At 41.6% G+C, this 27,900-nt stretch overlaps 1 protein-coding gene across 2 annotated transcripts; it reads right to left on the bottom strand.

Moving 5' to 3' along the window:
* Positions 1-1,912: 1,912 nt before the first annotated feature.
* Positions 1,913-26,539, bottom strand: siah1 (siah E3 ubiquitin protein ligase 1). Of its 2 annotated transcripts, XM_063480224.1 has the most exons (5): positions 26,388-26,539; positions 13,245-13,301; positions 7,404-7,585; positions 6,904-7,200; positions 1,913-4,275 (listed from the first exon to the last, which is right to left on the bottom strand). In XM_063480224.1, exons 2-5 carry the CDS (start codon positions 13,252-13,254, stop codon positions 3,904-3,906), a joined length of 861 nt encoding a protein of 286 aa, XP_063336294.1. In that variant the 5' UTR covers positions 13,255-13,301; positions 26,388-26,539; the 3' UTR covers positions 1,913-3,903. The 2 variants fall into 2 exon arrangements, with proteins under 2 accessions (XP_063336294.1, XP_063336293.1); XM_063480223.1 differs by lacking the exons at positions 13,245-13,301; positions 26,388-26,539 and having other exon boundaries at positions 7,404-13,200.
* Positions 26,540-27,900: the final 1,361 nt, after the last annotated feature.

Below are 27,900 nucleotides of genomic sequence, written 5' to 3' on the forward strand. Positions count from 1 at the left end.
CATATCTATTCAGCCAATCATATGGCAGCAATTCAGTGCATTTAGGTATAGTCAGGGTGGCCTGCTGAAGTTCCAACTCAGCATCAGAATGGGGAAGAACTGTGATTTTAAGCTGCTTTGTGGCATGGTTGTTGGTGCTAGACCGCCTGACCTTAATGTTTTTCCTGTCTCACTGAGTATCGTCTGAAAGAAGAGAAAATATCCAGTCAACAGGACAACGTCACACAGGGGGCCACTCTTGTCAGCTAAGAACAGGAAACTGATGAGACTCCATTTCTGCTGCGACATGAGAGCACAGGCCAATTCTGACTTGTATCAGCGGTTCAGGCTGGTGGTGTAATTATTCTTCTTTTGGCTGCTCACTTTAGGAGTCGTCACGTCTCAACCCTATTCCTTGTATCATTTTCTGGCTCAGGCGATGTAGTGGGTCGTCTGCCAATTGGAAAATCAGTGATGTGCTCCCCAGCCTGTCAAGATACTGAGTTGGCCTTAAGTGTGAGTGTGTGCTTCTGGGCATGCTCCTGATGAGATGCAGGCTGGTGTTCCCTCCCAGACCTGCATCAGACCATCCTACTCCTACAGTCTTCTGCGCTACTTGACAGCATCCATTGCACCAACAGCTTGTGCTCCTGCAGCTGCACAGAACTATTCCTGTTTCTTACTGCCTGCGTGATCTACCTGTCTGACCTCAAAGGCTGCCCTACATCCACAAACCCACTCAACAATGAGAAACTAAGGAGGCCACCAGATGCATTAAGGGCAGTATCACAGGGATGTACTAGAACTTTTTTTTGTTTTGTTTTTTTAAATTCCACTACTCAGATGTTTAAATATCTGAACTGAATCAATGAAAAGCTCCCTGTATGCACATCACTACTTTTTAAAGGCAACAGTAGATTTTTTTTCTCCATAAATGGCATTGTGTTTGAAGATCTTGCATTGAATTATAAATCACATCAGTGCATATATGTTAAACATGTTAGCCTAAGCCCACTGTCATGATTTTCCATTGCCTCCACTGTCTGGCACAAAGCTTCAGTGTCAGGCAGCAGGTCTCATAGTGTTTGCTGTAAGCTTTGCATTTCCCTACTTTTCTGGCTAACATCTGTCACAGCTGGTTTACTCCCAGGGGAACAGTGATGCCTGCCTGGGGTGCAGACGTGGCTTGGAGGGCTTTCACGCCGATTGTCCGTCTCTCCCTCCAGTAGGTCTTTTTGTTTCACGATTCAGCATCGTGGGGGTCACCTAGCTAAACAATGTGCTGCCAAGGCTCTTACCTGCATTTCTTCCTGCTCTATGACCACTCCTAACAGTTATGAGACACCTGTAATGACAACATAGACCTGAAACAGACATTGTATTTTATGTTGTTCATGTAAAACTGTTCCCTATAGATCTGAAAAGTTTTTAAGTAAACCGACTGTCGGGAAGATCAGCTTTTACTATTACAATGAATTTTATTCCATTTCACGATGGCCACAATCTTTTAAAATTGTACTTCACCTAGCCCCATCATGTTTTAGCGTTTGATCTTCTCCTAATCATAATTCCAATTTTGTTTTAAATGTTTTGTCTTTTAAACTTGGCTGATTGCTTCATGCTGATATTAAAATATTTTTACCTGAACACCCTTCACAAATCTTAAGCTCAACAACAACCTGGAAAACTGGGAAAGAAAACAAAAGCTTCCAAAATGCTGAAATGAAGGTTTACAACAGGAAGACCAATCTAATAAAAAAAAGTTACAAACAGGAGGAGCATCCACTGAACTGGATATGTTAGATGTAGAGTTCCTTACATTCATTTCTTTGCTTGTCAAAAACTGAGGTACTGTCAGTTTTACAGCTATAATCGTGTTGAATCCAAAAGCCTCAGAGAGAAAAAAAAAAAAAAATGAAGAAAAAGCACAGAGTATGAAAAAGATAGATTTATTTAATGACAAATTAAAACAGAAGAAGTGGAGGACTTCAGGGAGAGCAGCAACATTACTGAGACTCCACATGAGGAGAAATGGAGAGATGATTGGCTTGAACTCCCTCAATCCTTGAACAAAAAACAAAAGGGCTCGAGGGGGAAGACTTACCACACAAATGAGAGGACAGCGGGACAAATAAATGAAGAGGAAATAAAATAAAGCAACCCAACTCTGGAAGAAAAGAAACCTTCAGAAGAACGACAACTTGTTTTTTTTCCTCTTAAACTACAAACACTGAAGTTTAGCCACAACTTTTACAATTGCCTTTTAATGTTTGTTTTTAAAATTCAATACAAAAACCGATAATTGTCATAATCTCCATGTAATAATAACAATAGCAACATTGTAACGGTAGAAACTGTCCCTCTTTCCTTGTTGGGTGATCAGTCAATCGGTGAGGCCGACACTGGCAGACAGAGAGAAACGAGGCCGAGCACAAACGAAAGAGACGCGAGAAAATGAGCAGGTTTTCAGCAAAGACAGTGCGCGCATACACACACACACACACACACACACACACACACACACACACACACAAAAAAAAAAAAAAAAAAAAAACCACCCACTAATAGTTCCAAAGAAATAGACTTGAGAAATAATAATTCTTCCATCTGAAATGCAGTGTTTAGGTTTTTTCCTCCTTGTTCTAAAAAGAAACAAACAAAAAAACAAAAAAGGACCCCTTTGTTCCTAGGTCAATTTATTACACCTGCACACAGAGCCTGTAATGCAAAGAGCAATGTGCGTTTGGCATGTCAGAAAGCCGTTGATGTGTCCACTTTGAAAATAAAACTTCAAAATTAGAAGGGAAAAAAAAAAAAAAAAGTAAAACTCCAGGGCTGACGTAGCTGAGGGCCTTCTTACATCCAACCAGTATGACAGCAAAGTTTAATAATTGATGATGACAGTCAACAATTTAATAACAAGCATCCGATGCGCAATCTTTAGCTTTGGGGGGAGGAACCGGTGTGGAGCAGAAGGAAGCAAAACGAGCTCGCGCAGTTGTAGTAATCCCGGGACCCTTTAGACAGATCCAAGCTTCTTTTCCTGGACGTTACTTGGGGATTGGGGTGCTACAGCGATCCATGTCTGTGAGTGATGATCCCCAGTCACAGGTGAAGATACACATTTTAGATAAAGATTTTTAGGGACTCAGGGTTCCAGTTTGAAATAGTCAATAGCAGCCACAGCCATAGCCCTGCGAGGGTGGGGAGCGTGGGAACCGTTCCATTCCAAGTGAGGGAAAGTGTGGGGGGACTTGAGGGGTACTGAGGTGGATTACAAACAGGAGGTGCTAGCTGTCTTGCAAGCCCTCCAGCACTGACCAGGAGTCCGTTTTGAACTATAGCTTGATCCTTCAAGTCAGGGACCGGAGCCCCTTCCACGTTCCGCTCACGAAGAGCCGTAGTGTCTGAAATGTGTGTGTGTTGATTGATCATACGTGTGTGTGTGTGTGTGTGTGTGTGTGTGTGTGTGTGTGTGTGTGTGTGTGTGAGAGAGAGAGTGAGAATCAGGGACACTAAAATGAGCGGTGAGAAATCACTCCAAGACAGGGGACACGTGGCCAGGAAAGGAGTTTGACAGTTTGTGTCCGCGTTTATGACCAACAGAGGGCGAGGCCCCGCGTGGGCGCACGGGTCTCACGTAATGTGTTTACAAGTCTATAGCCGTCACTACACAGTTATGTTATTTTGTTTCATTTCCTCATCCATCCAAACATTCAGCCATCCATTTCACTCCCCCCCCCCGGGCCTCCATGGCTGCCTAATGAGACAGTCCAAATCCATGTCTGAAGGAGTGAGGCAGAGAGGGGTGGGGCACTGTGAGGTCTCCCCTCTAATAAAAAAAGAAAACAAAGAAAAAAAAAAATGCCCCCTGACAATATGTAACTTGTTTTGTTTTTTTAAATCCTCTTCTCTTCAAAGTTTTTAGCACATGGAGATGGTGACGTTGATTCCCAGGTTGCCGTTCTCAGCAAACAGCTGTGCGATGGATGTGTCGAACACCAGGCAGTCGCTGTTCATGATAGCTGTGGCGATGCCCTCGTGGATGGAGCGTGGCGTGGCCTCCCAGGTCAGACGACGCCGGTGCCCATTGAGCTCCAGTCGGTAGGCGAAGTTCTCGGCCTGCTTGCGAGTCCCAATGAGCTGCACGATGGCAAAGAACTGCTGGTGTCCGTCGTACTTCTCCTGCTTCTCCAACACAAGCATGAAGTGGAAGCCGAAGCACGACTGCATCATTACCCAGTCCACCGCACCAGGCAGGTTGATATCTGTGGCCAGGAACACGATGTCCTCCCCCTGGACGGAGACACAAACAGGGTTAATCATCTTTACTCGTCAGCCTGAAGTTAACACCTGACGCTGCTCACATAAAGATTTTTTACATCATCATGATCTCAAAATAAATACATGTTATAAAACACGCTGCAAAAGGAACAAGCTGTTTGTTGTTCTCATATTAAACGCAATTTTCTGGAATAATCTGGCAACTATTTGACAAAGCAGTATGCTCATGATACCAACCACACCGTTATGAGACCTCGACCACTGGAAAGTTCAAAGGTCTGCCAGACGGCGATTTTCGGACTCGGGAAACTGAGAAACACATTAAAGTTGGCATAATGACTTATGCACTTGTCTTTTTGAAAGGGGTTGTGATTTGCACTGCACTTGTCATCCGGCTGGCTTGTTGCAGGCTGACTTTTAGCATAACAGTAAAGAACAAGCAGAGACAAGTCTCCATCAGTTGTTTGAGCACGTGCGACCCCCACCTTTTGCACCATGGTAGAGCTGGGCGATAGAACGATAACGATATGTATTGAGAAATAACTTTTTCTCGATAGAAAAAATAAATTATTGCGATAGACCTTGCTCTCTTAAAAAAAAAAAAAAGGAAAAGAAAAGAACAGCCAATCCAAATTAAGTAGCGCAGAGCCGAACCAATCACAGCCGCAGCGTCACGTCACGTGACTTGTTACGTACAGCACAAGTGCCAAGCCGCACATGTGTAGTTGTTTGGGAAGCAGCCAGCCGGGCTGCCCAGGTAATGGAGAAAATGAGTGTGCCGACTAGAGAAAAATCAACCGAGAGCGTGGGTGACCAGGTTACCGAAGAGAAAAGAGATGATGGTTCCAATGCCGGAGAGATTGTCGAACGGAAGGGCCATAGAAGTTCCGTAGTGTGAAGGTATTTCGTAGTGATGTATCGGTCGCGAACGAAATGGCTCTTAGAGCCGGACTTTTGACGTGAACGACGCGAGCCGGCTCCTTATCGCGAGCCGTGGGGTTTTTTTCTTTCCTTCTCTCACCCTCTCTCTCGCACTTTTTTTCCCGCTTCACTCTGCACGCGAGCCTTGTGCTTTGCGCTGGGAAGAGGGGGGAGGGGCGGTAGTTACACTCGCAGTGGCACAGGAACAGAGCGGGAGGGAGAGAGAGAGAGAAAGAGAGCCAGGGACAACAACGTCACATTAGAAAGGTATAGTAATCATCCACAACTATTTTCAGTTGCAGATGATAAAGGATTCAGAAAGTTCAGAAAGCTATACAACAAGGAGAGATTGAAAATTTCCTTTTAGTTCTCAGTTTATTTGATATTGACAAAAGTTGGTCAATTTTGTCTGTTCTTCTGTAAAACAAACTAAGATTTATTTTTAGAATTAATATTTTGTTTCTAAGTGGAATTGACAATTTAGTAGTCTGTTTTGTTTGTTCTATTTTGAAACTTAAACGCTTTAGCGGCTGCCTTTTGTGTAGTTTGCAATATTTGCCTTTATTTATCTGAAAAAAGTCTCATGTTCCTTAAGTACATCTAACCTGTTGAACTTATTATGGGAAATAAATATTAAAATCAAGACAAGCTGCTCATTATTTCACATTTTACTGGTGAGCAACGGCACATTTAAATCTTACAAATATAGTTATTTGGCTTATATCGTGATATATATCGTTATCGCCTGAAATGAAAAAAAAAACATATCGTGATATGAAAAAAATCTTATATCGCCCAGCTCTACACCATGGACACGTCGACTCATTGATAACATCAAACCATCTTAAATTCTCAAGACCAAGTAAGATATGAGCCACTGAGTAGTCATCAGTGTTGTCTTGCAGTCCAACCTTACGGCTTTAAAAACAAATTTCTAAGACAATCACGCCTAAAAGTCATCCCACAAATTAAAAGGCTAAACCACTTTCAACGAAAAAGAGCAGAACTGTAGTACTGCTGGCTCCAGTAGCATGCCAACTTTAATACGTCAGTGTTGCCAGATAAGATAACCACCATCATGGATGTTCTCGTTGTAGGGACAAAGATCCTCCATGGTTTCAGAACACATCATACAACTATATGTACAAGCCGCTCAGGCTTTGCATGACATCAGTGATAGAAGATTTCCTTATGTGGTGATCTCAGGCACACCGCTTCAGCTGTGAGCACAAAAGCTCACCTGTTGCCAGAGAAGCTCCGCCCACCTAGCGGTGGTGTAAAAAATTATTGGAGTGTTCCTTCAATTTAAAAGTAATCATGATATTAAAATGAACATATTCTGCAGGCTATAACAACTCATTTGTAAATTAACACACATTTACACAGTATGTTGTTTCCTTTGTTGTCCAGCAGAGGGCACTCTCAAAATTCCCCATCAGCTTAGTGGGATGGAGTATGAAATGTTTTCCATGTTTCCACTTCATTTGAACAAACTCTACGCTGTTTATTCAGACTTTTATTTCTAGTTTATTTCTAAGAGTTTATTTCTATGAGTTTATTTCTAAGTCACAAACCTAATTGCAAACCCTGCACGATCCATGTTTAAATAGCATCAATTCAGATAGTCTTCAAAGTGTCTCATCCTCACTTAGTAAAAATGGCACACACCTTTAGGAGCATGCTTTGTGGAAGAAACTGATGAGCTGAGTAACTTCTAACCTGCAGTGTGGTGATGGACTTGTGCTGGTGCATCAGGTGAGGCATGACTGCATCCAATGATCCCTGCCACTTGCAAGAGGCGCCGGGGCAGGGGCAGGAATACGGCCGAAACTCACAAAGCTCTTCGTGCTCGGTCTTGTCGGTATGAGGCAAGGTGACTTCGCAGCCTGATGAGGCATACTTGCAGGGGAAAAGGACAGAGTTGGCCACCTTCTCCATGGCCAGGTTCCTGATGGAACCCAGGGGACCTCGGCAGGTGGGGCAACAAGTGAGCTTAGGCCGGCAGTTGGAGCACACCTGGGGAAGAAGAAAAAGAAAAAAAAATAATAATAATAATGTTCATGACAAGTTTACTAAAATGTTCATCTTCACAATTATGGTTCTGCTTTTTTTTTTTTTGTCAAAAAGACAAAAAAAAAAAAGAAAGAAAAAAAAAAAAAAGAAATTTTACTAGCAACAACAACCAGTTCAGGTTCAGCTACAGGCTGGACTGTACACACCAGGTGTCCGGACTGGCACTGGAGGATTGGGGGGAGGACATAGTCGAAGCAGACAGGACACTCAAACAGGCTCGCCAGGTCACTGTTGGAGGCTGTGGTGCCTGAAAGGGTGGGCACACGCTGAGAGGGAGGGCACTTAGATGTTCCTGTGGGCAGCGCGGTGGCAGTCTGGCGACTCATTTCTGACAAGAGAGGAGGATGGTTATGATAAAGCCATAAGCAGATCATATTTTACCATACCACAAAGCCTTAGTTAAAAGATAAATATGACTAATTGTCTAGCCCTCCCTTTGTTGGCAGCTCTTACTCTACATCGGAGTCAAAACAGGTCACTGAGAAGGTGGAAGAAACAGACAAGACAACGGACATGAAGGACAAACATCACGATGTTGATGCTGGTTGCAGAGCATGCAATTTGTTAAAAAACATGTCAATGAAAATATACCAAAATTAAAGCAATTTTTCCCCCTTTAACTTTACAGTAAAAGAAAAAGTGTTATCAACATGCTATATGACTGTTATATACACCACAGCATATGTTGACTGTTGAGCCAAGTTGCTAACGTTGTTCCCAAATTAAGACGTTTACTTTCCTGTTATTCAAGGTGTAGTTTTTGGTTTTGCTTTAGCGCCATAGTGTAGCGTTTACACATTCACCCATCACCTGAAATATTCATAGACTCAACACTGGGAGGAGTCAAATCTCTGGGAGGCATAAATCAGGAAGGGCATCTAGTTCTTTTTGTGTGTGTGGTGGGCTTCATGACAAACCTAATGACTGGTAAAATATCAAAAAAGGGTCGTGTGATGTCTAATTGTCACAGAAGACCTGTTAAATACTTCAGCTGATGATGCCCATGCTGTTGTGTCCTAGCAGGACTGATGCAGCTAAAGTGTTAGCTCCAACTGTTCATACACAGGTCAGAGCTATAAGGAAAAATTAAATGCTGAAGCAAGACCACAAATTGCGCAGGCATTAAGAAGCATTTTCGTCAAACAGACAGCCACAGATTTCTCCATGTTCATTTGGCTTCATGTGCTTTAGTGCAGTTCAGCTGTCTCTGTTAGCAATTTATATCCATTTGCTTCACAACTACAGCCAAATTCACAAATCTTTTCTCATGTATACAATTTCATTTCCTGTTGTCACACAACAGAATGACAGATATATGATGCGTTGAAAGTTCATGTAGTGCATGTAGAAGTAAAGTCATCGCTCAGACCGAGTGTCTCCGTCAGGTCTGTATCAGCAGCTGTGGGGTCTTAGACAACATACTAAATATGCTGTGTTACTCCTACTGGCGCCTTCTAGCCATCACTCAGTCCTCTACACCAGGCAGACCTTTAATGTTAATCAATACTTTATGATATGCATGTTCATAAGAGGATTGATCTAATGTGTATAGTTTGAGAATTGAAATGCATTACTATGCAATTTATATAATAAATGAATAATATTTATATGTACAGCGTGTATGAATATCAATCATCTTTTGGCAATGGTTTGATTCCCGTTTGTGTCCAGTCCAGCGTTAGACGGTTCTACTGACCTGAATCATGTTTGTACTGTCTGGTTGCACAAAAGTAAACAAGCTGTGTGGAAATCAAAAGGATGCTGGAATGCAAACCTCTGGCTATAGCCTGATGGTGATGTAGTTGTTTTATATGGCCACTTTATTTATCCGTGTTCATAAACAAACATCTGTGAACAGAACAGGAAGTCTTGTCCTGTTAGCGACACCGAAAAAAAACAAAAAAACAAAAAACAAAAAAAAAACCCAACAAATCAAGAGGAAACTCAGCTTCTTTCCTCCCGTTGTGCTCACTGGCCACACGTTGCAGCTTGCATGATGATGTGCGGCTACATGCTGAGCTAATCCTTTCTCTCACAGCTAGGCCCAGTCCAGCGCTTATTACAGTCGCCATACACTTAATGTTTAATCTCCAGAATTACAAACACTTCATAGTTAAACAGTCTGTAGCACACAGAGCGTGCCAATACCAGAGAGCTTCATTTCCTCACTGAAATCATGATAACCCACTTGGCGCAATCTCAGGAGACTCGTCATTCTACCACACTTCCTCATTTATATGACTAATGCAAGCTTTTGGATTATATTTAGAGTGGATGGATTCTTAAGGGGTAATAAATTCATCTCTCTGTGAAAACCAAATCTTATGGTTTCTACCATGCTTTAAAAAAAGCCTACAGTGCAGGAAGAGTATTCTTCAGTATTCTGTCACTGTGGTGTAAAACACTGTCATCACTGCAACGAGTCAGCTACGCAGATTTTCTGTCACTTTAATTAAATAACAACCAGACAGTAAAGTGAACTCTGATGTGGTGTGTGGCACTGATGTTTCCCATCGTGCTGTGTAGTTGCCTTGGTAACAGGTTTGTGGATAAGGATGAGATGGCCGGTGAGGCAAAGGAGAGAGGTGGCAGCCGAATGTGACGGGTAGGAAAACTATTTTGTGTTGAGGAAGAGGAGAATGCAGGGAAGCTAGTTTAAGCAACTGGAAAAGAAAAAAAATGATTGCATCCATAATCCTAAACTTTGAGTTATTAACTCAAAATTTTGAGAAGCATAAGTCAAAATTTAGAGAAAAATCAGGAAGCTTTTTTAAAGGTACGTCATTGCTTTGTTACTCGGAAGCAGGAGGTGGATGGCATCAGCTGCCAGTGCTACAGCTGGCAGGCACGAATATGCAAAGTGCTGAGTACTTTCAATGTGGTTTAAGAAATGATGAAATCCTTGCGTTACTCGCCAACATGAATAGTACTTTGTTCGTGTTTACTATACACTGAAAGCTGACTGATGCTGTCCACTACACGATTTTGAGTGAGCTAGTGTCAGGGATATTTTTCCCCAGTGGTGGAAACAAGCTTCCATCTGAATGAATCAGACATAACCATGTGAGTCAGGAAGGAGGTGGTTTTAAAAACAAAAAAACAAAAACAAAAAAAAAAAGGAAGGTGGAGTGACACCGCAATGAGGATGCAAGAAGAACAAGAGTGTGCGGCGGCGGCAGGGGGGGATAAGAAGAATATTTCTCAGGTCACATTTTTCAGGTCAGTACAGTGATTTGGGTGGAGTACATCACCTACTCTGCTCCCTTTTATAGCCCTACCTACCTACAGACAGAGGCAGCACAGGGAGGGCCGGCACACAGGAATAATATGGAGAAGGGACTGTATGTGTGGGAGGTGAAGACAAGAGGAGAGTCGGCCAATGAGACACCACAGCGATATGTAGACAGACGAAACAGCTGGGAAATTAACACCACCAGCAAACTGCTGCCAAAGCTTTGGTCATGACTGCTCAATTCACCTAACTTAGCACAAATTTAACAATTTCAAAAAGAGTAGAAGAAAACATACTCAGCTGCCGCTGTAGCTGAGTCAGAGGCCCTCATAGGTGGTCTTCTGAGGTCTTCCGGGGCAACTTACCTCCATTTAGCAAGTAAATTATGATGTTTGATAAAACATTTGGGTCCTTCTTGTTTTTACAGAAGGGAAGCACTTCCTCTTTCCCTTTGATGGTGATTCAAAGAACTAGCAATAACCAGCAATTTTTGAAGACCTTTAGAAAAACCAAATAAATAAGAAGGTCACTTTGAGACCATCCTCCACTAAGGCCGCCGCTGTACTGTGCTATTTTAGAGCCACACAAGTTTGAATACGCTCTCTTTGCACAAGCTCCAGCTCTCCAGAAAGTGTCACAAATTTCAGCTTTTTACACAATTTTGCTGAAAAACACACGAACAGCACTGAAAACCCATGTTTTAGCAGTAATAATTACTTCATTTCCTGCTGACAGCAGAGTCATTTGCCAGATAATAGCGAAACCCTGTAGCCACGAGTGTCGAATGTGATGCTTTTATCTACCCCATCATTACTTGTGTAAGCATCCCTCTTATGTCTAGCTTAGCAGCAGAAAGTGCTACCAGTAGGCAGCACTGCCTTACCTGCTAGGGTAAATCTTGTCTGCATGCTCACATGCACACACTCATGCCATGTGCTGAGGTTAAAAAAAAAAAAAAAACTGGATCTAATCAGAGGCTGTATTAGCTAGTGCTCCCTGTGCCTGCCTGCCTGTCTGTAAACACATCTGCTGCGATGCAGATACTGCCTTAGCAGCTATTAATAGAACATCTTTGCTAGCTAGCATGCTAGCAACAGCACCAGGAACAGTGAGACCAAATTAGCTCAGGACTTTCTGCTTGGCAAAGGCAAGACTGAAATATCCAGCATGTGGTAGCATCACCAGCTTAGCGCTTATGCTTGAAGACAATAGTTTCTTCACAACTGCAGAGTCATTTGTTGTAGATCTATTGAGACCTTTATAAAACTTGTGTACTTGTCAATAATTGGTATCCACATAAAAACACATTGAAATAAAACAGAGCCATATGAATGTAGTCTTAACATGATCATGAAAATGTAGAATCTGTTCTGTTCACTCCGACAACTGTGCCATGCACCTCATGCGCTCATGTGAGAGTGGGGGAAAGGGAAAAAAGGACAACCATGAACTTACTACTTTGGTAAATGTGGAGGTCAGCTACCAGCTGTGTTTCTGTGAAAGGACGTCTGTGTGCTTAGGGTGTGGCTGATTAGTACTTCTGTCACACGAGAGTACACTGCAGCACCATCTTATTGAAGAATACTGGCTGCATTACTGAACAGAACTAATGTATGGCTCAACATACTTTACTGAAATAGATCATCACTGGACCTCAACCAAGGGGCCATGAAAGGGGGAGAAGGGTTTTGTAGTCTAGCAGCTGAGAAGCAGCGCTGCCACACACACACACACACACACACACACACACACACACACAGTACAAGTGCAGATACTGGGCTATTTTGTGTTGATAGTGGTAATATTATAGAGATTACTATTAACAACAGCTGGAATTTTAGCACAAAATGCCACCAACAAACCAGACTAAAGGATACCGAATTATTCTCCTTTGTAGTTTCCTGGCTTGAACATTACATATGATGAAACAATAAGTAGTTTGCAGCATATAAGGCTATAACAAGCTGCGACATGCAGAGCTAAATGGAGTGTGTAGGGATAAACATAGCATCACTTGTTTAGCTGACACATGAGAGGCCAAGGAGGTGCTGCTCCCAAGAAAAAGGAAAAGAATAGATGAGCAGCAAACTTTTGTTGTTAGCAGGTGGCTTAGAAATGACTTCTGCAGCCTGAATTTACTTTATCACCCCCCCCACCAAAAAAAAAAAAAATCTAAACACACTGTTGATACTGTTGAGTAATTCAGGACGACTCTTCTCCTTTATAGCAAAATTATACATTACCGAGAAGGGTGCAGCAAAAGGTGTGCGAAGGAGGTAAAAATCATGTGCGCAAAGAGACTGAAGAGACAGAAACAGTGAGTCAGCTAACCAGACAGAGAGAGATACTGCACTGTGTCGAGAGGGTGGACAGGAGGATGGCAGAAAGAACAGACACAAACAATGACTGTGCACACAGCCTGCTGTGTTCAGGAGAAGCACAAAAAGGGAAAAGCTATGCAATGTTCTGTTTAGAAAATAGGCGATCACACAGTAGTGTATGCACGTTTGACAAAAAGGTGAAATAAAAGTCATCTTGCATACCCCTCCATGTGTTACATTAGACAATTACAGTGTGTTAGGTGCTGTCCAAGTGAAGTAAATTAAGAGCACCAAATTCCCAAAACAGGAAACAACTCACCCCGTAGCTAGGACTACAAAAGGAATGAGGACAGATACGGTTAAAAAGCCTGCTGGAAACACTGGTATAAGCACTATAATTGTAGATGAACAGGGGGAAAAACTAAAATACACACCTTCGTCCATAAGATTTCCAAATAAGGCCTTCGTCTCCTCTTGAAATGTGGGGACCTCTGAAAAAGAAAAGGGAGCAAAGTAAACAAACACAAGTTAGAAAAGCAAAGCTAGAGGGATACTGGTTCAGACCGATCCCACCATAACAATGTTCCTACCATATAACAGGAATAATAACCATCAAGTAAAGTACACCAAATTACACACATTTTTCACCAGCTAAACATGAAGCCTGGCTTTGTAATTTCTGACAATGTTTAATAACATGCTCAAGTCAGTCCGGATAAGCTGGATTTCCATCATGACAGTCTAGTTTTTAAAATGGTGCCAGCTGGCTATAGGAGATCAGGAGGGGCACAGCAGATTTAGTGCACTTCCACGGACTACAACCAACCTTTCAAGGCATTTAAGCCACTCACTGTGCTGCTAATGCACCATACATTAGCACGAGACTTTAAAAAATAAAAAAATAGATTCACGCTGTGCTGTCTTGCCCTACTCCACATTTTCCCCAGTATTGTTCAGTCAATGCCTCTGTTACAACTCTGACATGTAGCCATTGTGTCTGGGTCATAATATTTTGATCCTCTACAGAGGTGACTGCATGCTGGCTAAACTGTGCACATATGTACATTTCACAACACAGCTGTCATCTGCCAGAGAAAATCTCATTCTGCCCTTAATATAGTGCACATTTGTCATTGTAATTCGGGGTGGGTAATATCGCCTCAAATTATCATATTTTGATATGGCCAGAAATATCATGCCCATTTTACTTCAATATAGAATAATCCAGACAAAAAGCTGGTCACAACATTTTATTGATATTTGCAGCTTGCAGGCAGCACCATTTATAGTTGCAACTAAATAAAGGATAATTTTCAATCCTTTTTAAATGAGTCAAATGAACACTACGGCATCACTGAGAGTTACAAACTGTCTAAATCCTTTCACCTTTAATAAAATGATCAGTGTGGCTTAGGGCTGGGCGATATGACCCAAAATTCATATCTCGATATTTTTTAGCTGGATGGCGATATAAGATATATATCTCGATATTTTTTTAAAGCCATAAAGTAAGAACAAAAAGAGAGTTCTTAGTCAAAGCTGTGTCCCAGATGTCACACAGGCACTTTTATTAACATACAGCATAGATGTACATGAAGAAATTACTCAAAAATAAATGAGCATTTATTAAATAATAATGCTCCATAAATAAACTAAAACAATGTTGTTTTTGTGCATAACAAAAAACTCACAATTGTGCAGTCAAAATGTAAACTAACAGACGCTGAGCATAATAACAAAGACAGATTTCACAGCTGCTCTGTTCCCAAGTTCTACTGCGTGACTGACAGCCTGGAGTTTGAAATCCGCTTCGTAACCGTGTCTCTGAACAGGTGCCATTTGTGGTCCTTATACACACACACACACACACACACACACACACACACACACACAATACGGTAATATTACGTATCACTCCGCAAGGCTCCTCGGTAGCCGTAAAGCTCTGACAATCCATCAAGCGGCGCGGCTCCATAGCTTACCAAAGTCGTACTAAAACATTTTTTGACAGATTGCTGCACGCCTTGTACCACATAAAATCAGTTTGCGGTCATCAAGCACAACCAGAATTCATACATAAGGTGCGCTGTCAACTTTTGAGAGAATGAAAGGATTTAGCATGGTTAGCTCGTTAGCGCGGTTAGCTTGTTAACACGTTAACGCCGTCCACCCCCACACACGGGGCGATGCGCAGTAACTCGTTAATGGAGATTTGCCGTGTCCATCTTGTCGCTGCCTGGAGGTGAAGTGATGGGGGAGGAGGGGGAGTTGTGTTCAGTGAAGGAGAGAGGCGAGGTCGAGTAACGTTGCGTAAAGACAAAAGTGGACGAAAGAGAGGCAAATTTGCGGCTCCGCAACTATAATTATAACGTAACATAGACTATATCGATATAAACGATATTGTCACATCTTATATGTCATATAAAAATATATCGATATTTTTAAAAAACTCGATATATCGCCCAGCCCTAGTGTGGCTGTTCTACCAGGTGTAACAAATAGGTTTAACATCCAGGCATCCATGAAAACAGAGTTTATGAAGGAAGGTTAACAGAGTTAGAAGTTAGCTCGCTAGTTTCCACCTAAACATGATATAGCATGTTCTGACTGAGGGATTTCTGAAACAAATTCAAACGTACAGCTCTGCTATCACTTCCAACATAAATGAAGACAGAAAACTAAACAGCAGTGACGGTTGTAGGGTTACTGAAGTTGGGCTAGCTGGTATATAATAATGTGCTACGTGGTGGGTAGCTACACAGCTATGTTAGCATGATATAAACACATTAGCAGTGAAGCTAACTTTTTTCCCCACTCCAGCCTTAATAAACGCAGTGTAGTTTGGACCCGGAAGCAGGGTTCATACATCATCACTTAAAGACCGGATACTGAAGGGGCAATCTTTTGAAACAAGATGCCAGGAGAAGCAGTATTATATCCAGTGACGCAGCACAAAAGTAACCTAGGTGAAATTGTTCCTGGATACTTCAGGTAAAACATATTTGTTTAACAATAACTTATGTGACTGTTGTGAATGCTCTGGAAGTTATTTTAAACTAAAATAAAGTTTGTACCTCAGATGTTGGGTCAAGCTATTTAAACCAGCTGCTTAACCACATCAGTAATTTGCATCCACTGTTTGTTATTCTTGTCATATTTTACCATGCTGAGAAAGATTTGTATTTCTACTTATAAAACACTTAACAAGGAACCAAGTCTCATCAACCATTTTAGATTAGAGAGCCTAATTCATTTCTGACTTTCACAATGGATACCAGATTGACAAGATCTGATATAACAGAAATCACCATGTGGGCATCATGAAAACAACATTTCCTTTAGGTTAATCTGCAGCCTTTTTAAAGCCAATCGCTTTAGACAAAACAAACACATACCTTGGAAAAAACCAAAACAAACACAACTACATAGCACCTCAGGTACATGTGAAAACAGAAGGACACAAAAAAAAAAAAAAAAAAAAAAAGGGTCACTAAGAGAAGCTAAGATATGCTGCACACTGAAGCCAGGAAAAGTTGAAGTATACAGAAAATAAGCACTCGGGGGAATAAAAGAATGCAAAGAGATACAAGCGGGAAAAAGAGACCACGAGTAGAGGGGGAGGTCAAAAACAAGCTAGGCTTCAACAAACATGCCGTTCTTTGTTCTTAAGTGGCCCACTCCAAGTTTTCATACACACTATACAGTGTAAATCACAATGCACGCATGCGGCGCCTGCTGAAAGGCTCCTCTGTATGCACCCACATAGAAGCTATTCAGCACATTTTGTCACAACATACAGAACACACTTTCACCAGCTACGCTCGAGCAACAGAAAGGCCAATCAATTTGTCAGCTTGATGCTAACAAAGCTACAACTAGAATTTACACTACTGTACGACATCTTACCCTGCAGATACACGGACAAATGCATTGAGCTGATGATGGGGGGAGGAGAGGGGGCTTTTAGTGTGCTTTACCGTTTTAAGTGTAATACCTTTAGTCCTGTGCACACTCCTTGTGGCTACACATGAGAAGAGTCTGAGCAAGGAGTTCCAGGGTGGAGCTTGCAGCGCTACACTAGCCGGCTTCGATTTCACTTGTACCACAGACATAGAGGTAAAGCATTTATACGCTCCCTTTGCGCCATATTTCTCTGGCCTTTTCCATGGAAACCACACAGTGTTACTGCTGCCCCAAACACACGACAAAACACAGGATCATGTTTCACCCTCCTGCTCACCCATTTGAGAAGAACAAGTTCATGAGGGTTGGGGTAAGCTGAAATGAAAGAAAGAACTGTGTCCAGAGAGGCAAACTGATCCTTAATAGCTGGTAAAATGAGTTCTCAGAGGAGATGGCACAACAGAGTGGCCAAGGCTGGAAAGAGAGACGAAAAAACAAAACAAAAAAAGCAGGTCACCGATGTTTTCGCTGCAACGCTTCGACACAAACCATCAGGTTTGTTTTCTGTTAAAATTAAAACCTTGAAAATCAAGTCTGTAAGCAGTCTGTTGGTGTGTGGTCAGCCGGCCACTCCCTCGTTTCTCCCTAATCGGTCAATACAGGAACAGACAGCAAAGCAAGGCAGTTTAGCCAACTCACAGTAGAGTTTCTTCAACACTGGATAATTATCCTTTAGCAGGTTCCACCTTTGTTTCTCCTGGTGCCAAATTTTCAGGAACTGTTTGGCACTACACCACTGCAGCGTCTAACAGGTACAAATGCATCCAACAACCACCTTCTGAAATTGTAGGTTCGCTGGGGGGGAGAAACATTTCCCACAGTCAAACAGGGGTGATTTTGATAGAAAAACAAATCCTGTCCAGTGTACATGAGTTGGAAGGTAGAAAAAAAAAAATCTATAAAAGTTTGATAGGAAAACAAAGCTCTGCTTTTTTGGTTTCTTAAGATGATAAGACTTGCGAGAGAAGGAAACAAAGAAAGTGTCCCAAATAAAGTCACTCCCTCACTGAGCGAAGTTCTCTCCGTCCCCAAGAGTGCGGTTGGTGTCGCTGCTGCTGGGTGCGTTTGTGAGAAAGACAGAGAGCAAAGCTAAGCCGGCATCCAATGTCAGTCCAAACAGCAGCCTCACTCACACCCTCCCTGCTCTCCCCTGACAACTCCCTACCCAAACACATAACCCTCTCTCCTCACACAGCTGACACTTGACAAATTTTATTTGCGCCTGAAAATATACATACAGAAAGTATACAGACAGTGTACGTACACATCTCTATACTTTCTTGCATTTTTGCCTGCCTCAAGCTCGCGTATTTCACCCCCCTTCTTAGGTGGACATTCCTTCTCTCGCTCTCCCACTTGTGTTTCTTTCTCTCTGCCCCCTCCCTTCCACTGCCTCTGTGGTTGAGCAAGTCTCAGATTTCAGCCTCATCTGGCTGCAGGCTGTACCACCAGCTGCCCTCACTGACACCATACCTCACTTTCTCACTGCCTTTTCTCTTCATTCTCTTCTATCGACTTTCCCCCTCACATTGCTTGCCACAGTGCAGCAGGTCTGTGCATAGCATTAAGCACTCAAACACTAAATCAGTAGATTGAAATAAAATGATGCTCTCTGTAGCTTAAAGTCAAACAAGAAACTCTTTTTTTAAATCCAGGTCTGTTAGACAATTTTCTCCTCCTACACAGGACCATATTCTCTTTAAAAACACAAACACATATGTGTATAACTGAGCCAACCAAGAAGGGAAGCAAGATTAAAAAAAATAAATATTACTGTGAGCTGCAATCTGTCTTTCAGCAGGAGAGAAAGTGATAGCTAGCTTAGTGCACAGGGAAACACCGGCCCGGTTCACATGCAGCACTCGAGTGCGTCTTGGTGATCTGATCCCATATGGACAGATCTAAACACAGATGTAACTGCCCCCAAACACGATGACTCACGGACTCTGCTTCTGGCCACCATCGTGGCCGACAATAATGCCAGCGATGGCGTAGAACGACTGCTGTACAGTGTGTGCTGTGCCAAAAGTGCATGTCTATTTTTGAACTGCAAAATAAATCACAAATGATATTCGGGTTTTGAAGAGATTCAAACTTTAATACCTTTTTATAAAATGAACTCTGCTTACAAGAAGACAGTATAAATGATGGATGACGCTTCTGTGTCTGAAAAGTGAAGCAGATGCACAACTTCCTTAAACCTGTATTCTTTTTATATGTCCACCAACGGAGCAATAACTGCAATTGAAAAGAAACGTCCAGTCCTGTACAAGTCTGAGAAAACAGCCCTTGCACGTGCGCTCAGTAAAGACTTTTCTGATCAATCTCTGTGCTCAGCCTCTCAAAAGTCCATTTTGCATGTGTTTGGTCATTTAAGTTTCACAAGAGAGGATTATCCAGGGTACGCTCACTGTAACAATTTGTGACAAGTCTGAAACCACATGCTTCTGGTTTCACAGTCACATCTACCTCTTGCCGTTCCTTTCCCAGCCTGTATGTGGACACTAAGACCTTTCTTCTATACTCTGTGTGACAATGGCAGATAGAATTTAAGGGCACATCTTTGACAGGTCGTGCCATTTCACTTGATTTTTAAGTTACTTGCATGGCAGTAAAACAAATCAGACTGTAAAAGGAAAGGACAGCAGTCGTCATTTCATATGGAAATGTGGGCTTGTGCTTTACTCTATCCTGTCTTACAACCCCTCACCAAGGCATGCCTTTCACATCTCCGACTCACTGATCTTGTTTCTCTCAGTTCATTGATATGCTATTGGCATGACAAAATGCAAAAATCTGCACTACTGAAGGATGTTTAAGGTGTAAATAGTTTCTCTCTCTTTCCATCCTCTCCTTTGTAGCCCCCGTGGATGTAGGTGATGACCTGTTTGGGTCGCCAGTGATGAACAGCTGCCTGGTCCAGATGGCTCATTGTTGTATATATTGCCCTTGCCCCTTTTAATAACACAATTTGGGCATTGGCTACTGTCACTAGCTCTGTTTTACAGCCCACATTGTGCATGCATGTCACAGCGGTCTCTCTTTGTGCCTGTATTTCTTCTACTGCTGCCAAGTTTCTGACTGTATTCGGTTTATATTGTCTGGCAATAATGCGAACAGATGTGGCGTAACCACTTTGAAAAGATTACAGCAGAGGCAGTACGGTAGCATGCCCCATGTCTCGCTCGTGGTTTAGTCAGTATAGTCAAAAAAAAAGGGTGATTTTGGGGGGGGCAGATGAGAAAACTAACACTCAAGTGTGATCAGTTCAGTGACATACTCAACAATAGGTACACTACACTGATCATCATAGAGAGTAGTGCTGGGCGATATGACGATATATATCGTGTGGACGATAGAAAAGCGTCTATCGTGCCATTTGTCTTCTATCGTTTCTATCCCGAATTTTACAAATTATTACATAGTGCAATAATGTTTTTTTTTTTTGCATATGAAACCGTAGGGGTTGTACTTACATCTTATTCCATTAGCTTGCCCTAGGTCACGGTTTTCTTCCACATATAGCTTTGCAAAAATTGCATAAAAAGCACTTCCAGCAACAAAAACATAATATTCCAGACTTGCAGCAACAAAAACATAATATTCCAGAAACAGGCTTTGCCGATCCGATCAGCTGTTCATAACACTTCCTAGTTGGAATACAAGTCAGCGCAACTATCGCATGTCCGCCATTACCTGTCCGAAACCGGAAGTGACGTCACTTTTGCGGAAAATGTAGTTTTTTAAGCTTCAAAGTCTATGTTGGTGTTTTTAAAAGTCATGTTTGACTTTATGCTCTTCTGTATCGTTTCTGGGATGCTTAGAAGTCAAATTACACTGTTGGAAATAGTTTATTTTGATGCACATGCTGTTTTTTTGCAAATTTGCATTTATTTATTTTCATTTATATATAAAAATTTGTGTATCTCAAAAATAAAACTATGAAGACACTCAAAATAAATAAATGTAAAGATAAGCTCTGGCGGACTTGGTTCTATGGTAGGTCTTAAAGGGTTAAATAGCCTGTGCAAATATATTAGTGTTGTCTTCTCACTATACATACTCTGAACTTTATGCAAGAGAAAATAAAGTATAAAAAAAATGATATTTTTCGCAAAGAAACTGTCTTGTGGTTTTGCAACATGGTGCTGCTTTACATGCACCCGGATTTGCGACATACTTTACAGTAACTCAAAACAAAGACTGCACCCTCTCCACTCGCTGTTTACAGACTGCATACTTTCCAGATGACCACAGGTCAGGTGGTATATCGTGATATATATCGTTATCGTGATATAAAATAATTCATATCGTGATAAATATTTTTTCCATATCGCCCAGCACTAATAGAGAGGGTTGGTGAATAAAAAGGAAAATGCCTGTAGGTCCTTTAAAAATGCACTTATTTGAATTTTAGGTCTCTGAAATTGTTTACAAGATATTTGAATCTGTCCTACAAGTTGCATTAATATTAGTCTTACTTCCATCTAGGTCTTGGGGAACAATATTAATCACTAATACACATTTTTTGACATCGCAAACTATCAAAGGATGTCTGTCTAGTAGATAGCAATGTATTGTGAGGGATAACATGGCTACTACTTCAACTTCTAACTTTAAAAACCCGTTTCTGCATACACTACTTTCATCTATGACAAGTGCAAAATCTGTGAGATCATGACACTGAAAGAACCTGGGGGGGACCGTTTGTGGACATTCAGTCCCAGTTTTAAAACCTTTACACATCTGAGTAGCAAACTGCACCAGCATCATTTCTACCTACAAAACAGTCTAAAACTGGAGTTTGTGTACAAAAAAAAAAAAAAAAAATTCAGACAAAAATGATTGCACTGATGAACACGCACAGAGCAAAGCAGGCAGTTGGCTAATGGTTCCTTTTAGCCTTTAACCAATGTTCACATAACTTAGTTGATTGTGTGTGCAATTGTTCTAAGATGCTCTCTTGCATAGGTGAACTAACAGCAGGCTGTCACTGTGCATTCCTCGGCTCTGATTTCATACAAAACATATTTAAAGATTTGCAAGACCCTTTCCACTTCTGTTTACAAACATTGTATTGACTCTACTGAATGTAAAATTCTCAGAGGTAAAACATTGGCAGACCAAAAGAAAACAGAAAAATGCCACCAAATACAAATTGAAATTAATTACACAGTAACATTAAGAAGACCCTCTTCATTACGATGCATTATACTTCAATGCAAAGGGTCAATCGTTGTTCCAAGTGCACATCCGGACCAAATGTGTGTTTGGCATTTTGAAGGAGAAAGAAGAATATCATCATGTTGCAACCACACTTTCACTTCAAAAACAAACTACACAGCAAGGCATTTCCGCTTCAGTCTGTGAATGCTCACTAAAGAGACGACCTTTGGCATGTTATTTCGCTCTTCATCTGCAAATTAAGTGCCACCTACTTCAAAGACAGGGCCAGTCTTAATATACATATTAAAAGACAAAAAAAAAAAAAAAAAAAAAAAAAAAAAAAAAAAAAAAAAAAAAAAAAAACCCACACACACACACACACACACACACACACACACACACACACTGAAGCAGAAGGTAACACAAATAAACATGCAGGTGTATCTATGCATTTACTGAGGCACCATGCATGATCCTACAGCTCCTATGCTAGAACTTTAAAGCAGGCTCAATTCTCATTCAATCAAGGTAACAGGTTGCATATATGAAATGCAGAAAACTAACTGCAACCATTATTAATTATTATTATCATCATCATCATCATCATCATCATCATCCATCAACTACAGTTTGATTTCATAGTGCTACAGAAATGGAATAGACTGATTTCAAAATCCAGACCCAGTCAACAGTTGGCTCTTTTCCATAGCAGGAAAAACAACTTAGGAACAATGCAGCCTAGCAGCTTGTTACCATGGAGAAGCCACACAGAACAGGGATATCAAGGTGGAGGCAAAACCAACCACACAGACACACACTTACCCTATCTTGTGTGTTAGCATCTAGTATAGAAATACACACAGAGATAAAACAAGCAGGGACTCCCTTTGGCATTAGTAGCAGATCTAGAATTACCTCACTGTTAGTGAGCCGATGACTCACTGCTGTCTTTCTCACATTCACACACCGCCAGTATTAGGTTGGACAAAAACAGCTGTCATGCTTGTCATTTTTTCAACGCCGGCCGCTAAAGTTGTGCCAGCACAGTAAAAGATGCGAAGATCTCCTAAAAAGTTAAGTCACAGATTCAGACTTGTCTTCACACACATCAACATAAAAATCACAGTTATTGTCAAATTCCACATGTAATTAGTCAACAAAAGGACAACTTGGTATACATCTCAAGTTCACCCTTGCTGTAAGACTGGCAAAGATAAAAATATTTCTTAAAAATATATTTCTCGTCTCTTGTGTCATATGACACCACGCATGCATGCAGAAGCACATAGGTAGTCAGGTGACAGCAGGAGCAGCAACAGAAGTAGACAGGCAGCTCAGATGGACCAAATGAATTTTGAATTTCAAATACAAGACGAGTCAGCTAAGCTTTCAAGAAAAAGGGTTGAATGTGATGCTAATTAAACCAACTGGCCAAGAACTAACAGCAAAAAGGGTCTACTGCTGGAAAGAGAAGAAGCACATCAAATGCACACCACCGTTTTAAGATTCAAGCACAGTGATGAAACAAACCAGTGTTTCCCAAAAAGACGACACCATGGGGAACCAGGGTCAGTCTTCCCAAGCACAGGAAGCATCATAACATAATACAGCTGACAACAGCATGAAAGCAAAATGAGGTCTGCACACACTTATGTCATTTGGGAAACACTGCAAGTAAAAGTACTGAGGTAAGGCAGTCAGCAGCAATTGACCTTTCAAGTATACTGAGTGCAGGAACGTGCTGGCAAACATACCTGGGAGGGTTACCTGAGGAAAGTCTGTGGGAAACTAGAATTCGCAGTGAAGATAGGCTTAACCATCAGAACAAGCAGTATGTGCCCGTACAACATTGCCCGTGAGCACACATACGTGGTTACGTTATCCTCAGTTCAGAAGTCAAATACAAAAGACAACTGGCAGAATTAAAAAGGTAATCATTTCTTATGTCGAGCTGAAGCTCAGGGTTGCACACAACGACAATCATCTTCATGTTTGATTACCCAACGTATTGTGGTGGAAACCTGGCACTGTCGTGTCTAAGATGAGTACAATAAAACAAGGCACCAGCATCTGAGAATTTTCTGAGCCAACAAGCAGAACCCTCGCTGGGTAAGCTAAGACAATAGGCTGCAGGTTGTTTCCTTGGTCATCAAAAAAAATAATCCCAGAGTTTGTAGTCCTTTTCCTCAACAAGCGTGTGTGCATGCGAGGCGGGAGGGATTGGCCGCACATCCACTTCTGTCACCGTTTTAACAATGGCTGGTTGCTGCATAGTGGTCAAATGGTTCAGACATTTCCTGCCTTTAACTCCAAGTGCTATTCCACTGAGAGCAAATACTGCATTAGAGATTTGATAAAAGAAATATTTAACAACATTTTACATTGGTCAGAATAAACAAACCCATTCCAGAAGGAACCTCTTAAATACAGTCTGTAAAATGAAAGATGAAAAAGCAAGCTTTTATTTTCTTGCATTTTAATGAGCTTTGGGATTTCACAAGGATGAGTCTTTCCTATCAATGACATAAATCCTTTGATCTTGGCATCTGTCAGCTTTCATCCACATATGAAAACCACCCTGGGGGCTACATTATCAAGTGACTAAGCCTCTCTGAAAGCTATGGAAAACCCTTGGGTCAAAACAAGTTCATCTCTACTGCTGCATTACAGACAACCAACACTTAACTGTGGCAGTCAGCAGAAACCAAGAAGGATCATACATACACGTGTACATGCTGTGTTTCTTTTCCCTGCCAAATGCAGTTAGATGGACTAAAGACACGTTATAGCTGGACAAACTTTATCAACCAGTTAAAACAGCTGAGTGCATACATATGGGTGTGTAAGGTCTCTGAAAGAAAAAGGTTCACTCTGATTTTGTGGTCTGCAGCAAAATTTCAGTGTGTAAAAAAGTGTTTTTAAGGTACAATGCAGAACTTGTATCTAGCATCTAAGTGCAGCCCAATAACTGGTTTTCAAGGAGAGGGGAGATTAATTATAGTGAACTGAAATCAACCACATCCTGACAGAAGATATTTAAATACAAGTTGCAATTACTAAAACCTGTATTGCAATTCCAAATACTAACAGGCAGTGGAACAGACTCCCACCTCCCAATCAATACCCTGCATCTCTCATGTTTATAACATGCTGAAAAGACCATATTTTTCCAACTGTAGGGCAGATCATGTACTTCCAATAATTTGCATCTCAAGACAATGAGACGCTACACCTGGCCAGACCGACATCTGCCGTCTAATCTTACTGTAAAATCTCAAATACTGTTTCAAGCATGACACACAAGTCCAGCACTTCGGAGGTTGGAGGTCTGTGTTTAGAAAGTATTTAATTTGTCAAAAGCTGAAAGAATTAAACAGTCACATTGGGGTTTTTTGTAATACAATCCCAGAGTTTTACAACTAGTGCATCCCTTTGTCTAGGTTCATTTAATTTGTACATTTATTTACGTTTTATTTCGTCTTACTCTGTGAGGAGCTATGGGCTGCACGTCTGTATGCAAAGTGCTACATAAACAGTGGTATGGCTTTCTTATTTGATTGACCTCGGCTTAGATCCATCCAGCCTGAGCAGAGGTTTTGTAAAGTAGGGCAACAACTGTGATCAATATGGAGGTTGCTTTTTTAAGCCAACTTCAGCGAAAGGTCATATTGTAATACCACTGTGCATCTGTTCACAGCCCTAATTCATAACTCATCTACAGGTGTCCACGTAAACGACTACGTGATCGCTCAACAACTGCTCATGCAATGCAAACTGCAGTGAACATGTAACGACGGCGATTAGAGCCCTTTAATAATCAATAACGACCAGGAGCTGACATTAGTCTTATAATAGACAAGTCAAACACGCCGACTCCGACTGTAACCTTTACTTGTAGTAAACATTAGTCATCACTTCCTCTACAGCCGTTATGCCAGCAACATTGCTACACAAAACAATGCCACGACGAGTTTCTGTTGACCTGGTCTAACCTACTTAGAAAGCAAAATGGCCTTGTCTTTGCAAGGCAGACAACGGCGTATCCTAGCAAACAGTTTCCACTGCAGGCACACAAGGCCTCGTCTTGCCGTAAAGCAGTATCCCACAGCTTACTAGCTAGCTGAGTCGGTGAGTTTGTTAGCTTAGCTGGTGTGTGAACATGCTAAGAAACGGTACCCTTCCATTTCCCCCCACTCACACCAGTTAGTAAACGTTAACAACAACGTTTAGTCGCTACGCGTGTCAACCCGTTAACCACTGCAGGCAAGAGGCGTTTAAAAGATCAGCAAACAAGCCGGACAGTAGGCTAGCTAACCGCCAGCATTATTAGCACTGCGCTAACGAAGGAAGCTAGCGTCTGCTCTGCTAGTCAACGGGGCTGTTGTTTTCACCGACACACACTCCACTCGAAAATCTGATGTTTCACTGTCTGCGGCACACCCGCTTACCTCGAAAGAATTATCCTTCAGTTCACCACGGAGAAACAGGTGAATGTGTGGCACCGGGACAGACACAGGATCCCTCTCTGTCGTCGTTCTCTCGTTTGCTCGATGTACACATTGGCACAGCTCCTGGAACAGAGACGAGACGGCAGGCGTTAAGTACCAGCCGCTCAGAGCGCGCACAGTTAAGTTTGCCACGGGAGCGCGCCTTGCACGAATTGCAGGTTGCTCGAAATGGTTCAATTTTATAATAATAACAATAATGCGAAAATAAATATACGCATATATGATTGCATCCCACACAATTTACTTCATATCTTTTAAAGCTGTTTCACAAAATGAAAATATTCTCACCGTTCACAAAGAATATTAACGCATGCTCACACTTGTACTATCTCCTTAAAATCAAGGCTCGTCTAGCAGGTTCTCATCTTAGTTTCACTTCATTATACTATTCGCCTGCATCTTGTATCTGTACTGGATTTGATCTCTTGCCTCTCCGCTATAATGTAAGTGAAGGAAACTGCACATATGCTTAAACCAACAAGTCCCACAGATAATCCTTAGAAACTGGACATTTAAATCAGCAGTTTTAATGAAAAAAAAAATAACAAAGGGCTTTAAAAAGAGACTTTGGACAGGTATAGCGAAGATTGAGGTCAATCTTGATGCTGGACACATGTAACTGGCTGGGATTAAGATTTAGAGGTCGTGTTGTTTCTTTCATAGCAATCTGGACATAAGGGAAGCCATCACCACGCCCCCCCCCCCCCCCCCCCCCCCCCCACACACACACACACACACACAGCCAGCTACCATCAGGAGGGATGAGGGGGAGAAGGGGGAGCTAAATAGTAATGTGAGGTGGGGGTGGGAGGAGCTGCTGCACAGGCTGGGATTACAGAGAAGGATTGGTTATGTAAGTGTGTTGTCCCAGTAGGCAAGCTGCAGCAGGAGCAAACAGTAGGCTGAGAGACACTCAGACAGCAAGAAAAGTAAGAGAAACAGCAGACTTTTGTAAATATAATCCTGCTGTCCTCCTGTGAACAGTGGCTGTAAGCCTTCTACTGTAACCGGGCAGAGTGCAACACATTTTCTTTGTAAATACATGAAGTACACCATCATTGCATGCACACCAGAAACAACTTCTCACATTTAGGGTATCACACGTGCATTTAAATATGACAGCTTACTTTGGACACATATACATCACATGCACACTTCTTCTCTAAACAAAAAACACAAAAGAGTATCTCTGCTTTTTTGGGTCAGTTACTGTAGAAACAGAACTCAAGAGAAAATACAGAGTACTGGAGAAATATAAAGAGGGTATGACATTTTTATAAAGACACAATAAAAGACAGTGGGATGTCAAATGTCTGAATTCGGTCAATTATGAGGATGTCCCTTTTTTCATCATTTAGCTAGGAAAAAAACAATCTACCAATTGTGAATGCACTGGAGACACTCATTAAGCCCATTTCTTTATATTAATTAGAGGAATAGAGCAAGCAAATAA

The sequence above is a fragment of the Pelmatolapia mariae genome, linkage group LG7 (assembly GCF_036321145.2).
Source record: "Pelmatolapia mariae isolate MD_Pm_ZW linkage group LG7, Pm_UMD_F_2, whole genome shotgun sequence".
NCBI lineage: Eukaryota > Metazoa > Chordata > Actinopteri > Cichliformes > Cichlidae > Pelmatolapia > Pelmatolapia mariae.

Excerpts from the sequence above, each read along its gene's own strand:
- siah1 (XM_063480223.1), bottom strand. The coding sequence starts at position 7,631 with ATGATCTGCTTATGGCTTTATCATAACCATCCTCCTCTCTTGTCAGAA. Across the intron at positions 7,201-7,403 it reads AGTGCCAGTCCGGACACCTG|GTGTGCTCCAACTGCCGGCC; the intron begins GTGTGTACAGTC and ends CTTCTTCCCCAG. Across the intron at positions 4,276-6,903 it reads AGTCCATCACCACACTGCAG|GGGGAGGACATCGTGTTCCT; the intron begins GTTAGAAGTTAC and ends GTCTCCGTCCAG.